The sequence below is a fragment of the Gouania willdenowi genome, chromosome 22 (genome assembly GCF_900634775.1).
Source record: "Gouania willdenowi chromosome 22, fGouWil2.1, whole genome shotgun sequence".
NCBI classification, from domain to species: Eukaryota; Metazoa; Chordata; class Actinopteri; order Blenniiformes; family Gobiesocidae; genus Gouania; species Gouania willdenowi.
Genome location: NC_041065.1, coordinates 17,220,043 through 17,244,300, shown reverse-complemented (window position 1 = coordinate 17,244,300; position 24,258 = coordinate 17,220,043). Strand labels below are relative to the sequence as shown.

At 40.1% G+C, this 24,258-nt stretch overlaps 2 protein-coding genes and 1 pseudogene across 2 annotated transcripts in view; 2 read left to right on the top strand and 1 right to left on the bottom strand.

Moving 5' to 3' along the window:
* Window positions 1–7,621, bottom strand: part of slc4a11 (solute carrier family 4 member 11) — a 137,441-nt gene extending 129,820 nt beyond the window's left edge. Inside the window, exon 1 of the mRNA XM_028437333.1 lies at window positions 7,527–7,621. Coding sequence (XP_028293134.1) covers window positions 7,527–7,587 — 61 coding nt within the window. The 5' untranslated portion in view covers window positions 7,588–7,621. The remainder of the gene's footprint in view (window positions 1–7,526) is intronic.
* A 6,395-nt stretch (window positions 7,622–14,016) lies between these two features.
* Window positions 14,017–20,398, top strand: ky (kyphoscoliosis peptidase). The gene is made up of 7 exons (XM_028438776.1): window positions 14,017–14,319; window positions 16,204–16,757; window positions 17,037–17,151; window positions 17,281–17,398; window positions 18,097–18,288; window positions 18,504–18,694; window positions 18,800–20,398. Exons 2-7 carry the CDS (start codon window positions 16,224–16,226, stop codon window positions 20,125–20,127), a joined length of 2,478 nt encoding a protein of 825 aa, XP_028294577.1. The 5' UTR covers window positions 14,017–14,319; window positions 16,204–16,223; the 3' UTR covers window positions 20,128–20,398.
* Window positions 20,302–23,674, top strand: LOC114455868 (uncharacterized; annotated as a pseudogene).
* Window positions 23,675–24,258: the final 584 nt, after the last annotated feature.

Sequence of the window (24,258 nt, the reverse complement as noted above, 5' to 3'; positions counted from 1 at the left end):
ACTTGTGATCATAGTTGAAGTTTCCATTTTCTCTTCCTCTATTTCTATTATTTACCTTGTGGTTCTGTCAATTGTAATAGAGGGTATTTTAGCATTATTCTAATACATTTATTTTTATAACATTTTGGGGTCTTCTTTTTAATCTCACTGGTATCGAAAATGGTTGTGAGCACCGAATATTTTTAGTATTGGTATCGAGTTAAAGTTTTTAGTATTGTGACAACCCTACTTCCGTCAGGAGACAACTACAATTTCCAGACTTGTTAGGTCTCCGCTTCCCATAATGCATCAGGCACCAAACTTTAATTTTTTTAATTCTTCAAAGAGTGGCTCAACACAAAAAACCCACTGCCCTAAAATATGCATAAAAGTACAGTAAGTGTAAACTTAAATTCTGAATAAATGTACATTAAAAAAGTGTTAAATATAAATATATGTTTAAAAAGCTTGAAAACGCAGTGTGAATTCCTCTCTGAAAGTCTAAGGGGTTAACCAAACGTCAGCATGTTCTCATGAAATATACGTCCATCTAAAGTGATTACGTTCAGATTTGTGGATCAGTGCTTTAGCAGATGAGCAACAGATGTCCTTCTGACTATTTGTTGTGGCTAATCCTTTCTAGGATGATGAATTCTTTAGAATAAATAAAAAAAAAAAAAAAAATCAATAAATAAATAAATAGGATGGATAAAACTACAATGAACATCTGCTGCTTTCAGCCTCGGGCGTTTGTCACAGTGGTGATTTCCATGGCAGCCTGCTGTGTGTGCGTCTTTATCCTGTGGAGAAGCAGAAAGCTTTGTTTAACTCTCAGACTGAGTCACTGTCCATTGGTTTAGTCCTCTGCTGTCACAGCTGAGCAGTTGATAAAGAACACCAGGGTTGGTGTCAATTATAATTATAATTGTGTAACTGATAATTAATTACAATTATGATGTAATTATATTTGTAATTCTAATTGAAAAAACCTATTGCTGTTCAGGTAATTAACTTTGTAACAGTCAACTTACAATTTAATCAGGCGCAAACCTGTGGGACCATGTTACAGTTCTGTGTCTAACACATACACATTAATTCAATTAAATTCAACTTTATTCAGTAATCATTCAAACATGCTTCAGATCAAGTTTACCTGTCAGTTCTCTTTAGAATAATTTTACCAATTAAAAATACAGTATATACATCTTGAGGTATAAACCAATATTTTCATTGATTAGGAAGCCTCGTAACAAGGTAACCAATAGATGAAAAACAAATTAGATTCTAGATAATATTTTTGAGTGTATTTTACAGCTGATTTAAGACCCGTTATCATTAGATATGCTAACAAAAAGGTAACACAAGAGGAAGGTTACATTTTATTGAATTATTTATTAAAGGCTCAGTAATTGTAATTTAACTTTTGTAATTGAGAATGTCCTTGTAATTGACTTTCAGGGAGAAAAACGCCTAGCAGCCAGTGCTAGCCAAAGATAAGCACCGGCAGACCCCTGCTACCCTGAAAAACAGGAACAAGCGGGACTGAAAATGGATGAATGGATATAATTGTAACTGGAAAAAATGCAGGTAACCGTAATTGTAATTGAACATGGATAATTAAAATTGTAATTGGCCCCAAACCCTGAATAACACGCAATAACAATTACACTGTTTACCTGCTTCCCAAGTGTTCATGAACACACCACAGCTGACTGACTGAAGATGAGGGGTGGGAACCTCTGGGTACCTCAACGATACAATACGCGATACACAGCTCACGATAACGATTATCTCACGATATGACGACACTGCGATTATCGATATATTGGTCAGAAATCAATCTACGATAACTTATGACATAAGAAAAAAAAAAGATTAAGTGAAAAAATACAATTTTTATTGTATATCTCTGAAAGACAATAAATTGAAAAAGTGTCCTATGAACAGTGACACTATTTTAGTGCAACATTTCTATAAATAAGTGTCAACATACCAATGTAAACAAATAAGTATCTCCAATAGTACTTTCTGTAAACAAAAAATAGGGTCTTTCTTACCAGTGACACCATTATAGTGCAATATTCCAGTAAACAATATATTGGTTCCTTCAACAAACAGTGACAACATTTCTGTGAAGACCTTCCTGCACATTTTAGTAAAAAAGGAGAAAAGGTTCTGGGAAAAAAAATAATAAAATCAATACTTCCGCGAGCATATCGATAATGCGAAAAAATATCGGCGTATCGAGATATCGTCACACTCCTATTGAAGATGGGTCAATGGGAAAAGTGACAGTTTGGTAATGTCAATGATTTATCGCTAACTTATTACATTTTGGCTATTTTTTCCTTTCTTAATTGACACCGATAGGTTGCCCTGACAACACAGCCCCAACCATTTGCAAAACTACCCCAAACATGTGGGACTAGTTGTTTGAATCAAACTGCAAAAATCCAAGTATGTGCATCACTGATTAATCTCTATCAGTCATTTGTCAACATAAGTTCTGGTTTGCATCTAGTTTTGTATGTCAAGAAGCAACTTGAAAGGGCCGTAGACATGTGTCCATCCTGCAGCTATGATGCAGTGAACGCGGCTCTAACAGGGTCATGGATGAGCTCCCCTGAGTAGGTTAACATGTCCATCCCGGTGTTAACAGCATCACAGATACACATTCAAATCCCTCTGGAAACAACACAACATGCATGCACTCTCAAGTCCACAAGGAGCTCGGTAAGACTGTGTCCACCAAATGGCACTCAAAGACACAAGGACGAGTGGAGGAGTGAGGACGTTTTTATATCGTCCCCTAACTTCTACTCAACTAAGGCCAGTTTAAAGACAACACAATACAGAGTTCACACGGCTGAACTGCTCAAATTACTGGAAACTTCATTTGATTTAATGATGTAAAAAGTGTTGTACAGTAATGTTTAAATGACTGCGTCACACTTTAGAGATGCTCTTACTACACTCGCTATTTGTGGAAGAACAAAAGCAAACGTTAAGGACTAAATCTAATGCTTAGCTGCAGGCCAGCTGACACAAACCAGTACTGTTTGAGCAATAATGTGCAAAAAACCACACAATAACACAGACGTTACACTTTTTTACCAGATCAATAATCACTCTGGTTATTTTGGTTAATAATCTAATCCTTTATCAAAGCAGGAGCCACAATAATGTGACAGTCTGATCCGAGGGCCACATGAGGGCTTTTCCGTGATCACAGAAAACGTACGGGATAAATGGAAATTACCTTCCGCAACAAAAATGGCAATATTGTGACTATTATTTAAATTCTAAAAATTGTCTTTTAAAACAAAATGAATCCTAAATTGCAATATGACATATTGCACATATGAAATTAATAACAAAAGTTTATGAGCCAGTAATGATATCTAACGAGGGAAAGCTGATGAAATGAAAATGTATAAATTATGGAACAGAACTGGGGAAACTGTAAACAGAAAACCAGAAGCTCAATAGGAGTCATTGTTATCTAATAATTAGTAGTGCATAGATTATGTGTGGATCTTATTGTGAAAGGCTAGCAGCAGCAGTTGGTGTTAACTACTGACTGATTGTGTAGGAAAATAAAGAGAAAAGTGTTTGTCTGTTTCTTGATATGTATAGAATGTATTTACTATAGTTGCTCCCATAACGTTGATGTAGCAGCCTAGGAAATAGTTTGCAGCTGACTGGCACAGCGTTTACATGGGCTTGGTTCTTTTCAGTTGAACAACTGTATCTGATGTAGTGAGCCATGAGACTAAATCTGCATTATAACATGAAAAAAAAAAATCATTGTTTGTAAATTGGTGCTATGAGTACATTGTTGAATAAAAACCTTGATATGTGGTAAATAATCTAATCAATTGTGCATTTGTATGCAAATGTAGGTTTAGACTAGGATTAAACATGCTCCAGAACCCACATGTCACTGTTTGCTCGACCTAAAGCTGTTTGTTTATTGTGTTTTGGCCGTGTTGACACTGTTTATTTTCCTTGTGTGACTAATATTGGCTCCATTCGCAGAATATATTTATATTTCCGTGTTGCTCTCTGTTCCACTTGGATGGAGATAAGGATCCTGCTTTAAGACCGGCTCGTGGAGCTCACACAGGGTGTGCAGAAGACAAATAAAAATAAAGCTTGTTGTGTTTTTCCTTTAAAATATGACTCTTTCGATTTAGAACTAATGGTACCGTCTGATAACGCTCAAAATGCTTTTGGCTGTACCTTCATGATGTGAACATCCTGTTGCTGCAGAGGTTTTCAACTTGTGGGCCAGGACCCTTAAAGGTATAGTGGATGATTTTCCAGAAGTTTAGAAAAGAAACGCCCTCTGCACATGCAACATGATACCTGCTTCCAAGAGGGAACGCCTACGTGCGTAAGAGAGCGTGCACAAGCCCAGTTTTCCTCGTGCACAGCTCTATTTACAAGCTGGAGTCAGCATCGCTTATCATCGGCCTTATCATTTCGGATCCTTCCTAGGCATGCGCGCAACGCGTCTCCATCCGGTACGCCTATTTTATGGCAGTTTGTGTACTATTTAAAAGGTTGCAACCCTGCTATTTAAAAATAATTAAAAATGTATGTTTTGAGTAAATTTCAATTTATTTTGGTTTTTAATCTTATTTTCTGTCTGGTTTTGGATGGACAATGTTGTGTATTGTGTTTTTATCTATTTTTTTTTTTTTTAATTAATTAACAATTAAAAACACCCCAAAACAGTCACATATTTAAATGTTTCGTATTTAAATGTTTAGTGTTAAAATATTAAACGAACGTCGTAGGGTTGGTTTACCTTCAAATATCACGTCCCAGTAGCTCTGTCGTTGCAGAGTGAAGGAAGTGACGTAGTCTATGTGCATGTGTTGAAAGGAAAGAAAGTTCGTGAAAAGATTAGGTAGTGATCACCGTGAAGCAAAGGATGCTGTATGGGGTTTTAATGGGGAAATGTTTCCGGGGACCACTCTTTAGATGCACCACTGAGCTCACTTCCCGTCATTCTGGCCGCTTAAAACACCGCCTAAACCACCCGAAACACCGTCTCTACTGCCAAAAAACTACGCAATTCATCACTGACTAAATATAGAGCCGACCAATGCCCGCTTAACTTTGCTGTGTCTGTGAAGTGCCGTCCATTTCTCGTCAAGGGCAGCAACGCGCCGTGAAAACGTGAGCAGCTTTAATTAGCTTCACCTGCTCAGAGCGTTTGAACAACATCTCATCAGAGCTACAGAAGGTCCGTAGGAAAAAGCTGCGTGTTTTTGTCGACGAGGCCAACAATCTTGAACATCATAGGTTAATGATAACTTCTGGCCCCTAGTGGTGAAATAACTGATGCATCCTTACGGCCATGCTTTGAATAACAGTATCGGATGTGTTTGAAAACTGCTTGTTTTAGAGCTGTTTGGGGACCTGTTTGTTATCAACATACCGATTATCCTTGACTATCCACTCTCTCATCCAATAAACTGCATAATGAGGTAAAACACATGGCTACTTAAGCATCTATTGTTTTGGAAATAGCATATATTGTTCCCATGTGTGATATTTGACATCCTTAATCCAAACCATGACTCAGTAACAATATTAAGTGAGCTCAGAGATGTATTCTGATGGTTTGTACCAGTGGGTCATTGGTTTCCTGTTGCCTCTCTATCACGTGGGACCAGTTCATCCTCCTCTGTCTGAACTCTGAGAGCTGCTGTTCACTGGATACTTCCTGTTTTCTCTAAACGTGTTACTGTAAAATTAATGTATTATAAAATATTATTACATTATGCTCTTGTTTTATTTTTGACACTCTCTAAATCTTGCACTGTTATTCTTGGGTTTTTTTCTACATATATTTATTGTTTGCACCATCAACCCATAAAAACAAATTCCTCTATTGTTTAAAACTGTGTTTCTCAAATGGGGGTACGTGTGCCCTTAGGGGTACATGATGGCACTACAGTGGGTACTTGAGAGAGAGAGAGAGTGGAAAATTTACAAATGAAAGCATTAAAAAATGGGGTTTTGAATTGTTTATTTTTTAGCTAAAAATGATAATGGAAATGATCTTGATTAGAACATGAACTGAGCAGTCTTGTTCCACACCAGGTGGGAGATGACGGGAAATGATAAAAACTATAGAGGGGTTTCACGGCGTCATTAAACCAGTAGTGGCCAGATTGGAGGTACTCAGCAGGTAAAAAAAAGCCGATCCTGAACATGGAACGAAAATAAATGGTGAATTATTGCTGTGTTTTTGACTGAACCAATCGGTCAGACCGTGAAAAACAATTGGAGTTTTACAAACTGCCAAATGCTACAACAAATCAGGGAGAACAATGTCCAAACTTATCAGAGGAAAAGAGGAGCTTATGGTTAGCGAAGGCAAAAATCTGAAAAGGTTCATATTTGTTTGGCCCATTTCTTGTCAGGTTAGTGAATTGTTGATAGCAGCAGCTCTAAACTAATTTTCTTGTGTGATGAAAATAATATAATTCATATCAAACTACTGCATGGGACATTAATGACTTAATATAATCACATTTAATAGCCTGCTACAGTAGCAACACAGTTCTTAACTTTTAGAGCTAAAATGTGCTGTTTTTGTCTTTGTGTTCCAGGTAAAAGGTTTGACCTTTATCAAAAAGATGACCCAGATTGGGTTAGGGTAAAAACCAGGTAGTTGACGATATCAGGATACGCAAAATACGGAAGACACTCCGAGTCGTCAATGATCCAAGGCAAGGCACCACCAATAAACCCTAACTTTTCCAAATATTGTGCCCTTTCCTGCAGACCAGGTCCTTCCATGTATGCCTTTGCGTCTGTAATGCATTTTGAGGAGCTTTTCTGTAGTTTCGGACATTTATCCATCACAGTGTTTACTTCCGAGTGCCTCCAATATGGCCGCATATCCGGGTTACTGCCGAGAACGTGACATAGATGAAAACCCACGACAGAAATACATATATTCAGGATGCACTAAATACTGTTTCGTTCCATTATTGACAAAGTTAGATTCTTTAAAATGTGTGTTATCACCCATTCACGCCATCATTAAGCTCTATAGTTGTTTTTACATGGTATTCTGAGCAAAATGTTGTCGTTGGACAAAGGGGATACTTGGGTTCAGAAATAAGAGAATGAGGGTATTTGAGCCAACAAAAAAAAAGTTTGAGAACCACTGGTGTAAAGGCATCTATAGATGGGTTTAAACTAAACCCAACAAATGGTTGTAGGTAAAATAAATCTCCACAGACACCAACATTCAACTCCATCCTGGTGCTTAATTTAAAGGTATCCATTGTTATTCACATTCCTGAACCCAGAGAGAAGCAGTCACGTGACTGGCTGAGACGCTAATTAGCATCAATTAGCTTTAGGTGCGTCATTTTGTACAAAGAAAAACTCAAATTTAAAGTTAAAGCTTCGTGGCGCTCGCACACGTGCTGGCTGTACCTGCGCACACGCACCGACGCGCACCCGCTCATTGAGCACGGAGGAGGTGCAGGTGTGTCCCTCACAGAGCAACATCTTACCTTTCATGAAGTCATAAAACGACTCTCGTCCCACGCGACTGTCATCCTTTACAGCTCTCATGTTTTCCCTCGCGGAGATAACGCTGCCTGCGCGTGTCGCTACATTCAGAGGAAAAGCACTGGGGCGCGCGTGTGAGTGACAGACGGCTACCGACCACCACGTGCATCGGAGCCACGCCCACTTTGTGCTTATCCAACTTATTCTACGATTGTGCGTGCGACGCATTTCCTGTTTTGGCATGTGTTCACTTTAGACAATACTAATACTAATGATTATTTATGTTTATCCTAAATGTCTTTGTTGTCAAGTACAATGATGAAAGTTGGGTCAATACTACTTTCTCTACTTGAAAATAAGATCAACTTTTTTAATCACAATATCGAGCATGCTGCTTTCCCATCATGCTTTGCGATATTATGGCTCCAAATGTCTGATATTATCAAAAAGTAGTAGAGAAATGATTTCAGATGTATGTAGTTAATCATTTAAAATAACAGATAATAGTGTGTTTAACTTTCAGACTTGTATATAACCTGTCATTATATACAGTATACTAGTGCAGTGCCCGTGTGAAGTATGTATCGCTATAGAAAAGTGGGAGGTTTTTCATGGATGGCTAAATTAGTTTGTGTTTGAAGGTGGGATGTCAGGGACATTTACGTTTGTTGTGAAATGTGTAGAGTGATAACTATTGTGTTTTCATATAAATAAATAAATTGGGGGGAAAAAGCAACGCACCATCATGAAGTTATGCCTGGAGAAACACTTTGAGACACTAACGTTTACATGGGAGCTTGAATTCCTCTTTAATTCAGAATAAAAGTGAAATCTTTAAACTGACCTTGTAAACATTTAATTTCTAATGCAAATTTAATTCTGAATTAAACACACCATCTGCTGGCTCAGCTCCCGGTGGACAATTTTACGAAATAATGTATGAACGGTATCATTGCAGTCCAAACAAATCTGACCGTCGCACACATTTGAACCAAGCAGCAGCCATGTTGAAAGTCTCAGGGCAATCTGGCCCTGATCCGCACAGATATTTGGGGAACACACACACAGACAGACACAACGAGATTCCTTGGAATCTCGTTGTATATATATATATATATATATGTATATATATATATATATATATATATATATATATATGTCACAATATGTAATGTGAAGGAGTCAAAGATAAGAAGAAAAAAAAAAACATTGGACCCATATTGTAAAGATGGCAGAAAATCTAATAAACTATATAGACTGTGAGCAGACCGTCACAGGCTGTTAGAAAATAAAACCCCAATATATTCAACCTAAATCATGTACAGTATGCATAAGATAAATTTTGCAAAAAAAAAAATTATTAAATTATGTTATTTAAATAAGTGTACACCCACAGTTTTTATCTTACATTTTTTGTAAGAAATGATGATGATTATTATTATTATTATGAATAATAATAATACATTTTATTTCTCAGGTGCCTTTCAAAGCCTCTCAAGATAACCTTACATTGAAAAATCAAAATAAACAAAATATGAATGAATACTTACATGGCTATAAACAATCAAGACAATAAAAGGAAACAGAGAGGAGGATATTATGAAGGGAAGGCCTGTTTAAAAAGGTTACATGATTTTCTGATCCAAAATGGTTGACCCTGCATATATTTGCACATTATTGTTATTGTTTTCCTGCAACTATAAATCAAAAAGTCAGAAAATTGTGTGGATCTGATTGACTCTAGTTGGTATCTATGATAGATTGAGGTTAAGTCCAGTATGTGCCCCAGAGCAGAATAACACAGAAGATGACTCAATGAACTCAGGCTGTTTTTTGCGTTTGCATCAGTGCTGCAGACTATACAACCTCAATTATCATTGTATGAGCTAAAAATAGCTCAGAGGTCTCCTCTCAGTGTAAAATACAAAGAACCTGAATTAGTCTTTCATCTCCAGCGGTTGTTTTGAGCAGAGAAATGCAGCCAAATCTGTAAAACTGAAGGATTGTGAGTGTGAGGGGCTGATTCAGGGATCACACGACAGCCATGAATGTTATCAGATGTTGAGGAAGTATTTATTGGGCTTCGAGTCATGAGACATATTGATACACATATTTCAGCATAATTTAAGACAGTTTTTCTCAAATGGGGGTATGTGTACCCCGAGGGGTATGCAATGTCACTACAGGGGATACTTGAGATGAGTGGGAAATTAACAAGTGAAAGCATTAAAAAATATTGGCTTTTATAATGTTTATTTTAATTAAAATTGATAAACATAATAAAGATTATGATTGAAATAATTTTGATTGGAACATGAACTAAAATCAGGGGTTGTCGCCCCCCCCCCCCCAAAAAAAAAAAAAAAAAAAAAAAAGAATCTTATTGCAAACACAAATAAAACAGTACAGTAACCTTATTTTACTTACTTACTTACAGCATAAAAACACATTGAAAATTTTGGCAATTGAAATATTATTTGCCTACCAAATATCAACAGGTTTTACATTAATTTTAAAGTCAGACGCTTTTATACTGTATTTATCTTTATATGTAGTTCACTTGTAGCTACAGATTCACATCAAAACATTTTTTTTAATTTACTCAAGTTTTGTATATTTTTAAGTTTTGTGGCATACTAATTTACACTTGATAAATCGTGTATCATTTAGCTTGAGTTCAACACATATTCCGATTGCAAAAACTGTATTTGCAAGGTCAATACGTATTTGGCAATTGAAAATTGGCAATTGAAAATTGGCAAAAATAACTTATCTGGATTTGTTAACAAGTTTGTTGTTTTTACTAATGAAATTAGTAATAATGCAGGAAAAACAAAAGACTGACCTTGACCTTTAGAGGTCACACACTGAAAGGAAATGTTGTAAAAGTACCAGTCTGAGCACTGTATGTAATTTGTGGCCAAGTTATAGGGAAAAAGTATGTGTTCGTCGTCCTGAGAGTGTTAAGGTCTCACTTTGTTCACTTTTCTGAGGAGTTCTTGAACTTATATATGACCTTGAGCGAAGTTCAAGGTCAGACATTGAAAGGAATTGTTGCTCAATGGTATCAGTGGCCAAGTTATGGGGAAAAAAGTGTTAGTTTGGTTTAGTCTGAGCTTCGTCGTCCTGAGAGTGTTAAGGTCTCACTTTGTTCACTTTTCTGAGGAGTTCTTGACCTTATATATGACCTTGAGCAAAGGTCAAGGTCACACACTGAAATGAATTGTTGCTCAATGGTACCAGTGGCCAAGTTATAGGGAAAAAAGTATTTTTAAAGTATTTAAAAAAAAAATTGGCTGATCTTTGTTGTACTGAGAAAGTGGAGGTGTCACTTTGTTCACTTTTCTGAGTTCTTGGCCTTAAATATGACCTTGAGCAAATGTCAAGGTCACACATTGAAAGGAAATTTTGTTCATTGGTACCAGTGGCTAAGTTATAGAGAAAAAAGTATTTTGAGCTTTGATCCATACCGATCTTTTTACTGGTAGGTCGTACGGCTTTGGTCCAATGAAGTAAAATACTCCACTTGAGATGAGTTTTTCATAAATGTAAGCATCAAACTTGTACGATAAATATTGGTAGAGATATGGGAAATTTTATATTTTGACACTTGATGCAGCCTTGACCTTGACATTTTGGCTCCAAAAAAGGTCAGCTGCACATCCTTGACATTGGCCCTATGAGATGACAAATGTGTCTTTAGTGCTGGTTAATAGCCTAGGCGGAGTCCCACGACAAAGGAGTTGCGGAAGAAAAATAATAATAAGAAATCCTACAAGATTATTACAATTATTACTGCCACATTAGACGTGAAACAACAAAGGAATACAGAGGAGGTTTGGAGTGTCCATCTTCCTGCAGCGAAGTCCTACGGGATGAGATTTCATGGGAGTTACGAGGCTCCAGTCCAAAACAACACGTTCAAAGCGCAATTATACTTTGTTGACATTTAGAAACATCACTTTTATTTTTCGAGAATCTGTAATGGAAACCCAGCTACAGATCTGATCTGTTGATGAATCCAGTTGTAAAGAATGGTTTACAAATGCTTCGAAGGGAGTAACAAGTTTGACTCCAAATTTCCAGATCACAATCTAATCAAGCATCTGTGGGAGGGACTTGTGCTGCAGATACCACAGCACATTATAGGCACTTGAACGATGAGATGAGAAGAACAGGTGATGAAAATCCTTGCACGCTCAATGTAGAAGCAGATGAAGGAGTTTCCTCTGCAGTCGCACTGATTTCCTTCCCTTGATTTCTCAGACACATCAAGGCTTGTCCTCATCTCTCCATGAGTGAGTGCAGAGGATCTCCCCTCCTTATACACTCTCCTAATCAACATGGGATTCTAGGGCTCACAGCTGTTCCAGATGGTGTTACCACTCTACAGTTTCATCTGGCTGTGGTCCACGACCAGCAGAGGCAGCTGTCCCCTCTGCCGTGCTCACATATACAGCCATCTGGCAGCTCTGTGTAATGCTGAATCTGCTTAGAGATCAGCCTTCACCTTCACACTCTTCTCCTACAGTAGATTAGATTTGACTGAAGGGAGGAAAGGAGTGTTGAGCTGAAGGCTTCAAACTTGACTCGTGCAGCATAAAAACAGCCTGCAGACATGAAAACATGAAAGGTGAAGAGATGTGCCTGAAGTTCAAAGCATCTGAAGTTTATTTCAAAACTGGATGAAAGGTTAATACTCTTACAGTAAGTTTGATAGTCTTTTAATGATATGAGTTCGTTTTATCGTAGGCATCCTTTCCTCAGTGAATCTGTAAACACTTTTTTTCGTACTTGTCTGTGTCTCTAAGTCCTTCGGTATGACACTGAACCTGGAATCGCACACAGTTGTACATCATTGCGGCAAACTGTTTACGTAATTTTCCCATTGTGGGAGTAGAATCACTTTAATGGGAGCACTTTGGGAAACAAGTATCCTTAATTATTTTACATCAAATGGAGATTTGTTTTTGCTTTATCTTTTACTCACATTCGGCTTCCTAACACGTCACAACAAAGACTTTATCCAATACTGTATTTATAATTAGGGATATTCATTATATTATATGATTTTTATACCAGTATTATCATAACAAAGTTATATCAGTGACCCTAACCCAGTAATATATTGGAGATCGGTTAAGCTATGGACAGTATCGGCAAAAAGTAAATATGGGACATCCCGAGATTTTATTGATATTATTTCCAGCACTGCTTCTGGCTACATACTGTATACACAGCAGGGTTTTTTTTTCTGTTAAACATATTGATCAACTCTCTCCTTGTCTTTACACAAAACTGTCTGTGCCACAAGCACGTTTGCTGTTCATGTATGTTCTGTAGATTATCTGGTTTGGATTTAATTTTCTGTCATGAAGGTTGTGAGTTCAAGCCATGATTTAATTTTGCTTTGGTTCATGTTGTGTGCTAGTTTCTTAATTTTGGGTTTAGTTTATCTTTATTTCTCTTTATCTTTTCAGGCAGTGTCCCACAACCACCAGGCCGCAGACCAGATTTAGGTCCCAGACCACCAAGAAAGAATAAAAATAAATGAAAAGTGCTTTATTTTTATACATGTCGAGGTTATTTTATTTTGAGAAATTGTCCTTTTTTCTTTTGCACTCACAACTCCTTACCAAACCTTACCAATTTGATTAGACCGAGTGTGAAATATATGCAGATGCTACCGAGGAGCGTATTTACTGTGTGGGAAGAGCAATAGACACACACAAATGGTTGGGGAGCACTTTTATTAGGGGTTACAGTCCCTTCTTGTGTTTGACACCCCCTGTCTTTCCTTGTGCATGTGCAGAGAGATTGAAATTGTATAGATTTATCTCTTGTTTCCACTCAGGTGTTTCTCATCCACTGATTACTTCCATGCACTATACTTTCTCACTGTTTTCCATGTGCCTAAAGGTTACTTTCTATAAGTTTATTTGGTTTTTCCTGCTTGTTTTCATGTTTAATTTGTGCTCCGATGGATTGTTTGAGCTTGGATTAAATTGATTTAAAATGACTCAGTATTCCTGCTTCCTCATCCCTCTGCGTTTGTGTTTACCACTTCTCCTTACATATGTACATCCCCGACAGTCCTGCAATATAAAACTAGACTACAATTTATTACTGATTAGCCACTGGTTTTCTGCTACCACAGGAAGTTATGCCCACAATCATATAGTGTATATGGTGGACAAAAACAAGTGTTTTGTCAAAGATAAATATGAACCGAGGGGTGTGAAAAGCAGAGGTGACCAATTCCATCTTTGAAGTCGAGCCCCTCATAAACACTTCTGTCCTTTTCAACTTTTCACTTAACGCAACCCTTTTGTCACATGAGCATGTGCTTACGCGCTAACCTTCCCACCTGTTGCCTGAGCCGTTGCCATCCGAACCCCACAGCGCAGGTTTACACCTCCCGCATGGACGCATGCCAACGTGCACCACCTGACACACACACTCACTCACTCACCCACTCACTCGCCGGTCGGCCCATGCAGATATGCTGTACACACTGATTAGCGAAGTACACGCACAGGCACATCTGCAAAGTTGCACACACACTTACGAACGCACATACAGACATGACACTACTCATTTGGGATTTACTCCATTGGCTGGTCTTAACTGCTTTGTAGTATTTTTAGGCCTGTTATTCTGAGGCCTGTCCTGGCAAGCGACACAAGGGTATATAAGCCTTTCCCCTACCACCAGAGAGCACAGAGAGTACGTAGTGGAAACATCTCGGACCGACAATCTCGCAAACATCGAGCGGACAGTTCAGCTTCTCTCAAGGTGAGTAGAAACCTACAACATAAAGTACAGGCTCTCAACGGATTTGGCTTCATGAACCAACACTTTCTGAACTGAGCTGAACAGAGTTAATATGATACGCGTATCATAATTTCACTGTTCGGCACATTAGTAGCATGGAACATTGTAGGTATTTTTGATGAAAATTTGTTTTAATCCAGAAATACCAAATAGATCATTTAAAAGATTCATCTCAAAGACAAATAGTAAATACTACAGTAGTTGGATCCTGAAAAATAACTACTGCTTTTTATCATTAGAAATAAGACCTGTGGGTAAGAATAGCTACACAAATAAAGCTCCATCAAAATTCAAGTACTTATCTTTGCCATTGCAAATCCCTGTGAGCTACAGACCGAATTTTGGGTTTCGACCAACATGTTGAGACCCTCTGACATTGAGGAAAAGTTAAACCTATCCATGTTAAATTGGAAAGTAACATTAAAACAACCAATCTGACAGAAAGCCAAATTGGCTAAACGATTTTATCCATTATCCTTTGTGTCTCATCGTTGTATTCGGACTAATTGGCAACTTAATAGTAATTTCAAGGTTTCTCCAACAGGAGCGTTTCATTATTTTGAAAGGACGTACTTTAGAAGAAAGCTGTGTGCAAGGTTAGACATACATATATCAGTTTAATAATATGGATATAAGGGGTTTTAATTGAATAAATCGAATACAAATTTAGTGAACGTACACTACTGGTCATAATGTTCTAGAACACCCTATTTTTCCAGTTATTTATTGCAATTCAAGTTGTGCAAGTCAAATGAATTTAAACATAGGTTAAAAAAAAAGCATTAAAAAAAAAAAGGTTTGGTTACCCAAAACTGAAAATTAATGTTCATTTCAGAATTATACAAATAAGTCTAATTCCTACAAATGTTCCAACTTTTCTTGGTTACTTCCAACCTCCTCTGTCTGCATAAAAGCAGTGTTGGAACACATTGTGGTACCAGACCCTCATTAGCATCAGGTGAACAGTATTGTTCATGGATTCCATCGTTTCTTTTTCAACTCAAATTGCTTATTTGTTCTATGCTTTCATTTCAGAGTGCAATGACACAATAAACTGAATAATTTTCAGTCAAAAACTGGAAATCGTGTGGTGTTCTTAAACTTTTGACTGGTAGTGAATATCAGGGGTAATTCCAGGCTGGTCCCGGAGCGCTCCTGTCCTGCATGTTTGAGATGTCTCCCTGCTCCAACACACCTGGATCTAATGAGTGTGTCATCGTGCAGCTTAATAGAAAACCTGATAACGAGATTCCCTTTGCAATCAGCTGTGCTGGACCAGGTTAGCATCTAAAACATGCTGGACAGGAGCTCTCCAGGAGTGGACTCAAGCAGTTTCGGAATTTAATTGACTGAACCCAGATAAAAAATGTATATACCTCAATAACTACAGTATATGACTCTAACTAAACTCACTTTTTATCAGGAGACTAAAAGAAATCAAATTTTGCTTTTGAAAGTAAACAATCTAATAAAAGCACATCTTCCAGGTTTTAAACCCGATCGATACGTTCACCAGACTAAAGGTCTTTTACGGAGAATTCTAAGGTCACATTAATGAGCCCATGCCTTTATTCTGCTACCTGTGACAGTGACTAATGACTAACAACTGCATTATTTAAAAGTATTAATAGAAAAGTTACATACTGGCTCATTTGTCACTGTCTTTTGTGAAATGTGCTGTTAAGAGACAGATTTTAGCTCCGCTCATGCAGGATTATCCTACTTGAAGGGTTCTTTCTGTAGCCTGCTCTCATCTGAAGTGGAACAAGCTACTGAAGCCTTACCTGCAAAGGATGATGTTATGCATAATAATATGTCTTCCTGTCCATCTTCTCTTTTGTTTAGGACACAATGCAACCAGCATAATGGCAGCTAAAGTTGCAATCCACAAGTTTTCCTTCCCGCTGACCTGTGTCGTTCAACGTTCTCAGCAGAATGATGTGATCCAGGAGGGATGCATTCAGGTGAAGGCCCTGCAACCCAACGATATCCAGGACAATCAAACCCTGAACACTCAGAGAGATGCTGCTGTAGTAGACCTCAGTTTGGATACAGAGAACCATGAGAGCCCAAAGTCCAAGGCAGAAGCTTTGCAAAGTGCTGTGCTCGCTCGATGGGGCGCGTTTGAGAAATCTACATCAGAAAGTGAAGACCAGCGGCCTGCAACAAAAAGACAGCTGTCCTCTGAGAGTGCCGCCAGGACCATCGCTGTGGTAAAGAAGAGCGCCTTGAGGAAGGACGTGGAAGAACAACGGCTCCTGCAGCCCAAAGCACAGCTGGAACAGAAGACTGCAGCCTGTGCTGCAGTGAAGGGGAGAAGAAAGCGTCGAAAAGACCTCTTTACCAACTCCGAGTTCTTTCACAAGGTTGACTCGCACGTGATCAGAGCTGGAGCAGAGGTGAGGACAACAACACATGGTCTCACCAGTAAAACCAGTTCCATCATCAAAGTATGGTGACTTTAGTCTGGGCAACCACTCTATTAATCCCTCTGTGGTAAAGATATGACAGCAGCAGGAGGAAATGAAATGTGCCGTAGCAAAACTAGGACAAATGGCACCTTCAGTTCTGCCTAAAACAAAATTTTATATTTGTGTTGATACACAGAGAGATGCTAATACAATCAAAAATAAGAGATGATCTCTGAGCAGTTTATAAATAGATGTTTATGTTTATAGCTGAAAGAAAGGTGTGTGTATGACATGAAGACAATCGTCCAAAGCATCACACGGGGAACCAGGAACGAGCTGGAGAGACTTCGGGCCATCTGGGTGTGGCTGTGCAACAACATCGGTGGGTTAAGAGAGGTCCACACTCTTTACATAACCCAGGTCGGCTCTTACACTGGATGGATTTGTTGTATTTGTATTCAGCCTCTGATTACAGGCAGCTCTCCTCTGTGTTTTTTACCCGTCTCCACAGAGTACGACGTGAGCGGGTACCTGGGTCACTCAGAGAGGCTGAGCTCCACAGAGGAAGTGATCGCGGCCGGTCGGGGAGTTTGCTGCAGCTACTCCAATCTTTGCTCAGAGATGTGCAGGTTAATGCACCAGATAAACACACCTACACATTAACAGTCTGAATTACTACTCACATTTGTCTATCACGACCATACTATCATACTGAAGAGAAGTCAACACTTCAGATTGGTTGTTGTTTTCCTCAAAGACATTACTAACTAGGACGAGATGATCATTCCTGTTGAAATTAGCAATGTTCCTGTGATTAAGAGTCTTGGGGGTTGGGTTTGGTAAGGTTAGGTTAGGAGCAGGTGGTGACTTTGACCAATCCAAGCAAAAGCTCGCTTCACAATCTGAGTTAGGTCGAGCAATTTATACCAAAAAGTATTTGTCGTCATTTGAACTCAAAAAATCTTTATCAGGAAGACTATTCTGGGTCAAAGTTAAAGAAGAGAGGCAGACAATTAGTGAAAAAATCAGGAAAGTAGCGGCTCTTCAAACCAACATTGAAAAAAAAACTAAACAAAGCTATATCCATAAAACCATTGTCTGTTATTTAATCGTAAGATATAAATATTTCAACGTAATTATCTCAATATATCCCCCAGCGTATGAAATAATGTTAAAATAACTGCCATGGATGGCAGGACTCAATGTTTCCCAACATAAACTGGTTTCTCTGAGCTGAGGTCTTAATGACTATTATTCATTACAAACATAGTAAAAGCCATAGCAGAGCCAACTAAATTCCATAACTAAGTTTTGTTTGTGTTTACAGAGAAGTAGGCATCGAGTGTCAAGAGGTGCCAGGCTACAGTAAGGGGATTGGGTACCGGCAGGGTCAGAGCCTGAAGAATGTGAAATCCGACCACCTGTGGAATGCCGCGCTCTTGGAGGGCCAGTGGTTTCTGCTGGATTCCTGCTGGGGAGCCGGACGAGTCGACATGGAAAATGAAAGCTTCGTCAAAAGGCATGCAAACAATTGGAGCTCAGGGCTTTAATCGTTCAGAGTGGATGGAGACCCCTGCACAGCGAACAAATGAAACACAACAGATTAGAAGAACTACAATTCGTACTGTATACTGTACATTGTGCTATTCCTCAATCAGTTTTACTGGTATATGTTAAAATGTGTTATAAAGACTGTTTGGCTGAAAAATCGGTCTGAGCTCTGTTGTCTTTAAGGTTTGATGACTTCTATTTCCTAACGGACCCAGAGGAATTCATTTACACGCACTTCCCCGATGAGGAGAAATGGCAGCTCCTGAACACGCCCATCTCCATAGAGGAGTTTCAACAGAGAGTTTTTAAGACCTCAGCCTTCTTCACCATGGGTCTCCGACTGATTCAGCCTCATCACTGCTACATCATCACAGGTCAACCATCAGTTTTGAAATCGATTATTATTGATATTTGGTACTACTTTAAAAAAGAAAAGAAAATGCACTTTTTTGTGGAATAACATTTATTTTTCCTTCCAGATGATGGAGAGGCAAACATTTCACTTGGTTTTTCCAGACCAACAACCTTCACCTATGAGATCACACAGCACCAGGGTCTCCTCCACAACGGTGCTTCTGAGCAGAAAGAGTCAATAAAGTCCTCCTTTGGCCTATTGACCGTCTGCCATCGGAGTATGAAGTTGCAGCTTTTGCCACCAGCTAGTGGCACGTATGATGTGAAAGTGTTTGCTCGTCCTGAAACAGCAACCACATCACTGTTGTGGGTCTGCTCCTTCACCGTTGAATGTACGACTCCCAGACCCATGGAGCACATCCCAGAAAACCCCTTCTTGTCTTGGGGCCTGCAGCCTTTTGCAGCATCTCTAGGTGTCACAGGCAGCAGCCAGGGCAGCGAGGCCGCTGAGGTGAAGGAGGGCAAGTTTGATTTGGTGCTCAAGACTTCCAAACCTTTGATGGTGCTTTGTGAACTCGTTCACCCAGAAATCCAAGCTGCAGTGGCCAAACGATGTCTGGCTACTCAGATTCAAACAGATGCCCTAACCTGCCACATCCTGTGTCCAATGCGCGGCTTCTACCGGCTGTCTGTGTTTGTGCGGGACTATGAGAAAACTGATGCCAAACTTCAGAACGCTGGTAACTTCTTGTTGCACTGCAAAGGAAAGATTATCGGTCCAGGTGAGCTGTTCCCTCCTAGTCTTGGCTCAGCGTGTGGCCCCGGGACCCGAACAACTGAGGCGGGGCTATCCAAATTTAGCCATACGACTGCAATAATCAGCACCCAGCAGGGAAAATGTAACATCACCTTCCACAACCAGCGGGACCTTGAGCTGCACAGTGTGCTCAGCAAGGAGGAAACAAAAACTGCCTGTGTTCCCCTTTCTCGCCACCTGTTCTGCACTTACACTGACAGCAAAGTAACAGTGAGCGCCAGTCTTCCTGATGCCGGTGTGTACCGGCTCGGCCTTTATGCCAGGATCGTCCAAGGGGGAGATTTTAGCCCCATGTGTGACTTTGTTCTGAGAAACAGCTGCAGTCAACCCGGGCTCCCTTTCCCTTGCGTGTATTCAGCCTGGGGGAAAGGCTGCGTGCTCTTTGAGCCGCGTGCTGGTCTGCTGGAGCCTCTCTCTTGGGTCCGCTTCAGGGTGAGGGTTCCTGGGGCCCAGAGGGTGAGCATGGTGGGGGAGGCGAGAACTGATTTGAAACTGAACAAGAGCCGGGTGTGGGAGGGGGAGGTTTTCAGCGGTAACTGTCTCCAGCCGTTAAAACTGGTAGCGTCCTTTGAGGATGCTAGTAACATGGCTGTTTTGATGACCTTTGACATCAAGCAGCAGGACGGAGAAGTGTGAAATCACACAAGTGCCTCAATAAGGTATCGCTACAAAGAGAAAATCCAACACATGCAGAAAACTCAAACTGTGAGCCAGGATGGTTCTCCTTTACAAATTTACACACTACCTCCTGTGTCGGGCGAACAGAGTACAAAATGTTTTTTAAACACGGGCTCACAGTGGTACCCAGCCATGGTGCTTGGCCATGTCAATCTAAGAAGTGTGACCGTGAGTTTGGACAGTAAACAGTTGTTAAATGGTTTGAAATAAAAACAAAATGAGGACATTTTTTCTTTTATGTGTGTGGGTTTTTGTTCTCATTTCATTACATTTCAAAGGTGGGAAATTATTTGAGTCGAAGACAATGACTATTTACCAGCTGACTTCTTCTAAAAATTACAAACTTACACCCCTGCACATCACTTCCAATCAATCAAGTTGTCTATAAGTGCCCAAGGATTTTCTAAATATAAACTTAAGTTAGGGAAAAAATAATATTTACATATTGTACAAATTAATCATCACATACATCAAGCATTTCTCTACAGTTCCTACTCCTAATGTCTCAATCAAGGCAAGGCAAGGCAAATTTATTTGTATAGCGCATTTCATACAAAAGGCAACTCAATATGATTTACATGATCAAAAAGTGCAACAGAAAACATTCAACAGCTTAAAATCAATAAGAATATTAAAATCGGCAGCAAAAACATATAAAATCATCAGTAAAAACATTTAAAATCAACAACAACATGACCAAAAATCTCCCTCTCAATCATACACAGGAGAGAAAAAAAGTGCCTTTAACTTTGATATAAAAATGTTCACATTGGATCCTGACTTCAGCTCTGGTGTTCCATTTTTTTTTGCAGCATAACAACTAAAAGCAGCGTCACCATGTTTGCTGTGAACTCTGGGCTCCACTATCTAACCTGTGTCCATAGATCTGAGAGACCTGCTGGGTTCATACCTGACTAACATCTCACTGATGAATTTTGGACCAAACCCATTCACAGATGTATACACCAGCAGCAGAACTTTAAAGTCTATTCTGATGCTGACTGGGAGCCAGTGTAAAGATTTTAAAACTGGAGTAATGCGCACTGACCTCTTTGTTCTGGTTAAGACCTGAGCTGCAGCGTTCTGAACCAGCTGTAGCTGTTTGATGATCTTTTGGGGGATTCCTGTCAGAAGACCATTACAATAGTCCAGTCTGCTGGAGATAAAAGCATGGACCAGTTTCTTTTGATCTTCCTGAGTCATTAAACCGTTCACTCTGGAGATGTTCTTAAGATGGAAGAAGGCTGTTTATGTAATTGATTTGATCTGACTGAAGAATGTCAGATCTGAGTCAATCAGAACACAAAGGTTTTTGACTTAGTCTTTAGCTTTTAAAGATCGAGACTCAAGGTATGCTAGTTCTAGATGAATTTGGAGAATTGTTGATCTCCATTTATGCTCAGCTCTTCTACAATCAGATTTCAAATTCTACATTATCTCAGTCCTCCTCCAAGGTGTTTTCTGTGTGTTTGGTTTTCTCATAGTTTTGATTGGAGCCACCACATCTATGACATTACAGACTTTTGTATTAAACTCATCCAAGAAATTATCATCTGTCTCAACACTAAAAGTTGGTGTCATCGCTATGGCTTCCATAAACTGTGCACGTGTTTTCATTTATGTACCTTTTCTTTAAACAGACAGAAGTAGAGGGAACAGATGTTACCGTTTCTACGTAAAAAAATACACAGAAATTATTAGATAGAGCTAAGTCCCTTACATCAACAGCAGAAATATCAACACCTTTAGAGATAATCAGATCCAAAGTGGGACCTTGAGTGTGTGTCGTACCAGTCACATGTTGTATAAAACCAAAAGTGTCCATTAAAGCAAATAGTTATTTGGCAGTATTGTCCATGTTATTGTCTACATGAATATTAAAGTCACCTGTTATTTAAAAAAAAAGTTGTATTCAGTGCATACAACTGACAACATTTCAGCAAACTCATCCATGAATTCTCCAGAATATTTTGGGGGTCTATAAATGACTAAAAACAGAACTTCTGAACCACCCTTCAGTAAGAATGACATATATTTAAAGGAGATAAAATCACCAAATGTTATTTCTTTCAATCAACGAATCAGGAGCTGGAGACCTGGTTGGCCGCGGTGGACAAGTCTGGCCTCCCTGGAAAGTTCAAGGCCTGGATTTACCAGCATGGCATTCTCCCTCGGATCCTCTGGCCCCTCTTGGTCTATGATTTCCCCATTTCAACAGTGGAAGGCTTCGAGATGAGGGTCAGCAGGTTTCTCCGCAGGTGGCTAGGACTGCCGCGAAGCCTGAGCAGCATTGCCCTATATGGGAAAAGCAACAAGCTGAAGCTCCCTATGAGCAGCCTAAGTGAAGAGTTCATGGTGACCTGGTCCAGGGAGCTGCTTCAATACCGGGAGTCTAGTGACCCAAAGGTTGCCCAGGCTGGGATTGAGGTCCGGACGGGACGGAAGTGGAGAGCTGCTGTGGCCGTGGACGTTGCGGAGTCTAGGGTACGGCAGAGGGTACTGGTGGGCAAAGTGGCACAAGGAAGAGCTGGCCTGGGTAGTGGTAGAACTCACTTTAATAAAGCAAAGAAGAGAGAGAGGAGGGCGCTGATCCTCGAGGAGGTGCGAGCAGGACTAGAGGAGAAGCGGGCCAGCCAGATGGTGGGAATGCGGCAGCAGGGAGCCTGGATGAGATGGGAGCAAGCGCTGGAGCGTAAGATCACATGGACCGAGCTGTGGAAAGCTGAGCCCCACCGAATCAAATTCTTGATCCAGGCGGTTTATGACGTGCTGCCTAGCCCATCCAACCTTTGCATCTGGGGGAAGGCAGAGACACCGGCTTGCCCCCTCTGCCAGAGGAGAGGAACCTTGGAGCACATCCTCAGCTGCTGTTCGAAAGCCCTGGGTGAAGGGCGCTACCGCTGGAGACACGACCAGGTCCTTAAGGCAATAGCTAATTCCATCTGCTGCGGGATTAGCCACAGCAAGAGCCTTCGCCCAGTGAAGAAGAGCATTACTTTCGTCAGAGCTGGGGAGAAGGTTGTAGTGACCACCCAAAATACCTCCCCTGGCCTGTTGGCAACGGCGCGTGATTGGGTGCTAAAGGTTGACCTGGGGAAGCAACTAAAGTTCCCCGAAGAGGTCGCAAAAACAACTTTGAGGCCAGACATTGTGATTACTTCAGTAGCCACCAAGCAGGTAGTTCTTTTGGAGCTTACTGTGCCGTGGGAGGACCGGATGGAGGAGGCCCATGAGAGGAAGAGGGCTAAGTACTCCGAGCTAGTGGAGGAGTGCAGGAGCAATGGTTGGCGGGCAAGATGCCAACCCATCGAAGTAGGATGCAGAGGATTTGCGGGCCAGTCTCTCTGCAGGGCCTACAAGATGCTGGGTATTGCTGGAGCCAGCCAGCGAAAGGCCATCAAGTTGGCCACAGATGCTGCAGAAGTGGCATCAAGGTGGCTGTGGATCAGGAGAGGAGAGGAGTGGCACGTAGGGTAGCGCTACCTGGGCACAAGCTGGGGCTTGATCAACCCCAGTTGGGTCGCCTGGAGGAGGGGGTCTGATTGTTGAAAGACCCGAAACCCCCTGTGATCCCAGGTTACATCACTGATGATGTGTCCAGGGGCACCACAAGGTGTATTTGAGAACTTTGCACTGAAATATTGATTTAAAGGTAGTTGCAACTCCGCCATCTTCCCTGCAAGTATGACACTTATTGAAATAAAGTCTTATGGAGCACTTTCATTGAGAATAGTGAATTACTGATACCACCATTTAACCACGTTTCATTAAGAAGTCAAAAGTCCAAGTGATGTGTCAAAATAATATTATTAATCTACAGTGATTTGTTAACAAGAGATCTAACGTCAAGAAGAGCTCATTTTTAAGACTTTACTGAAGACACTGGTGGACTCTTTGGATGACATGTTATAGTAGTCAAATTATTATTAAGCTTTTTGTTTCTCTTTAATTTAACAATTTTACCTCTGTTACCCATCACCACAGGAATTAAAGAAGCTGTATTAACTCCATAAGGCCCTGACTTTTTCTGGTTATTCCTACAAATAGAGGTATTGCAGTCCGGACTGAACACAGCAAGCTGTTTAAATC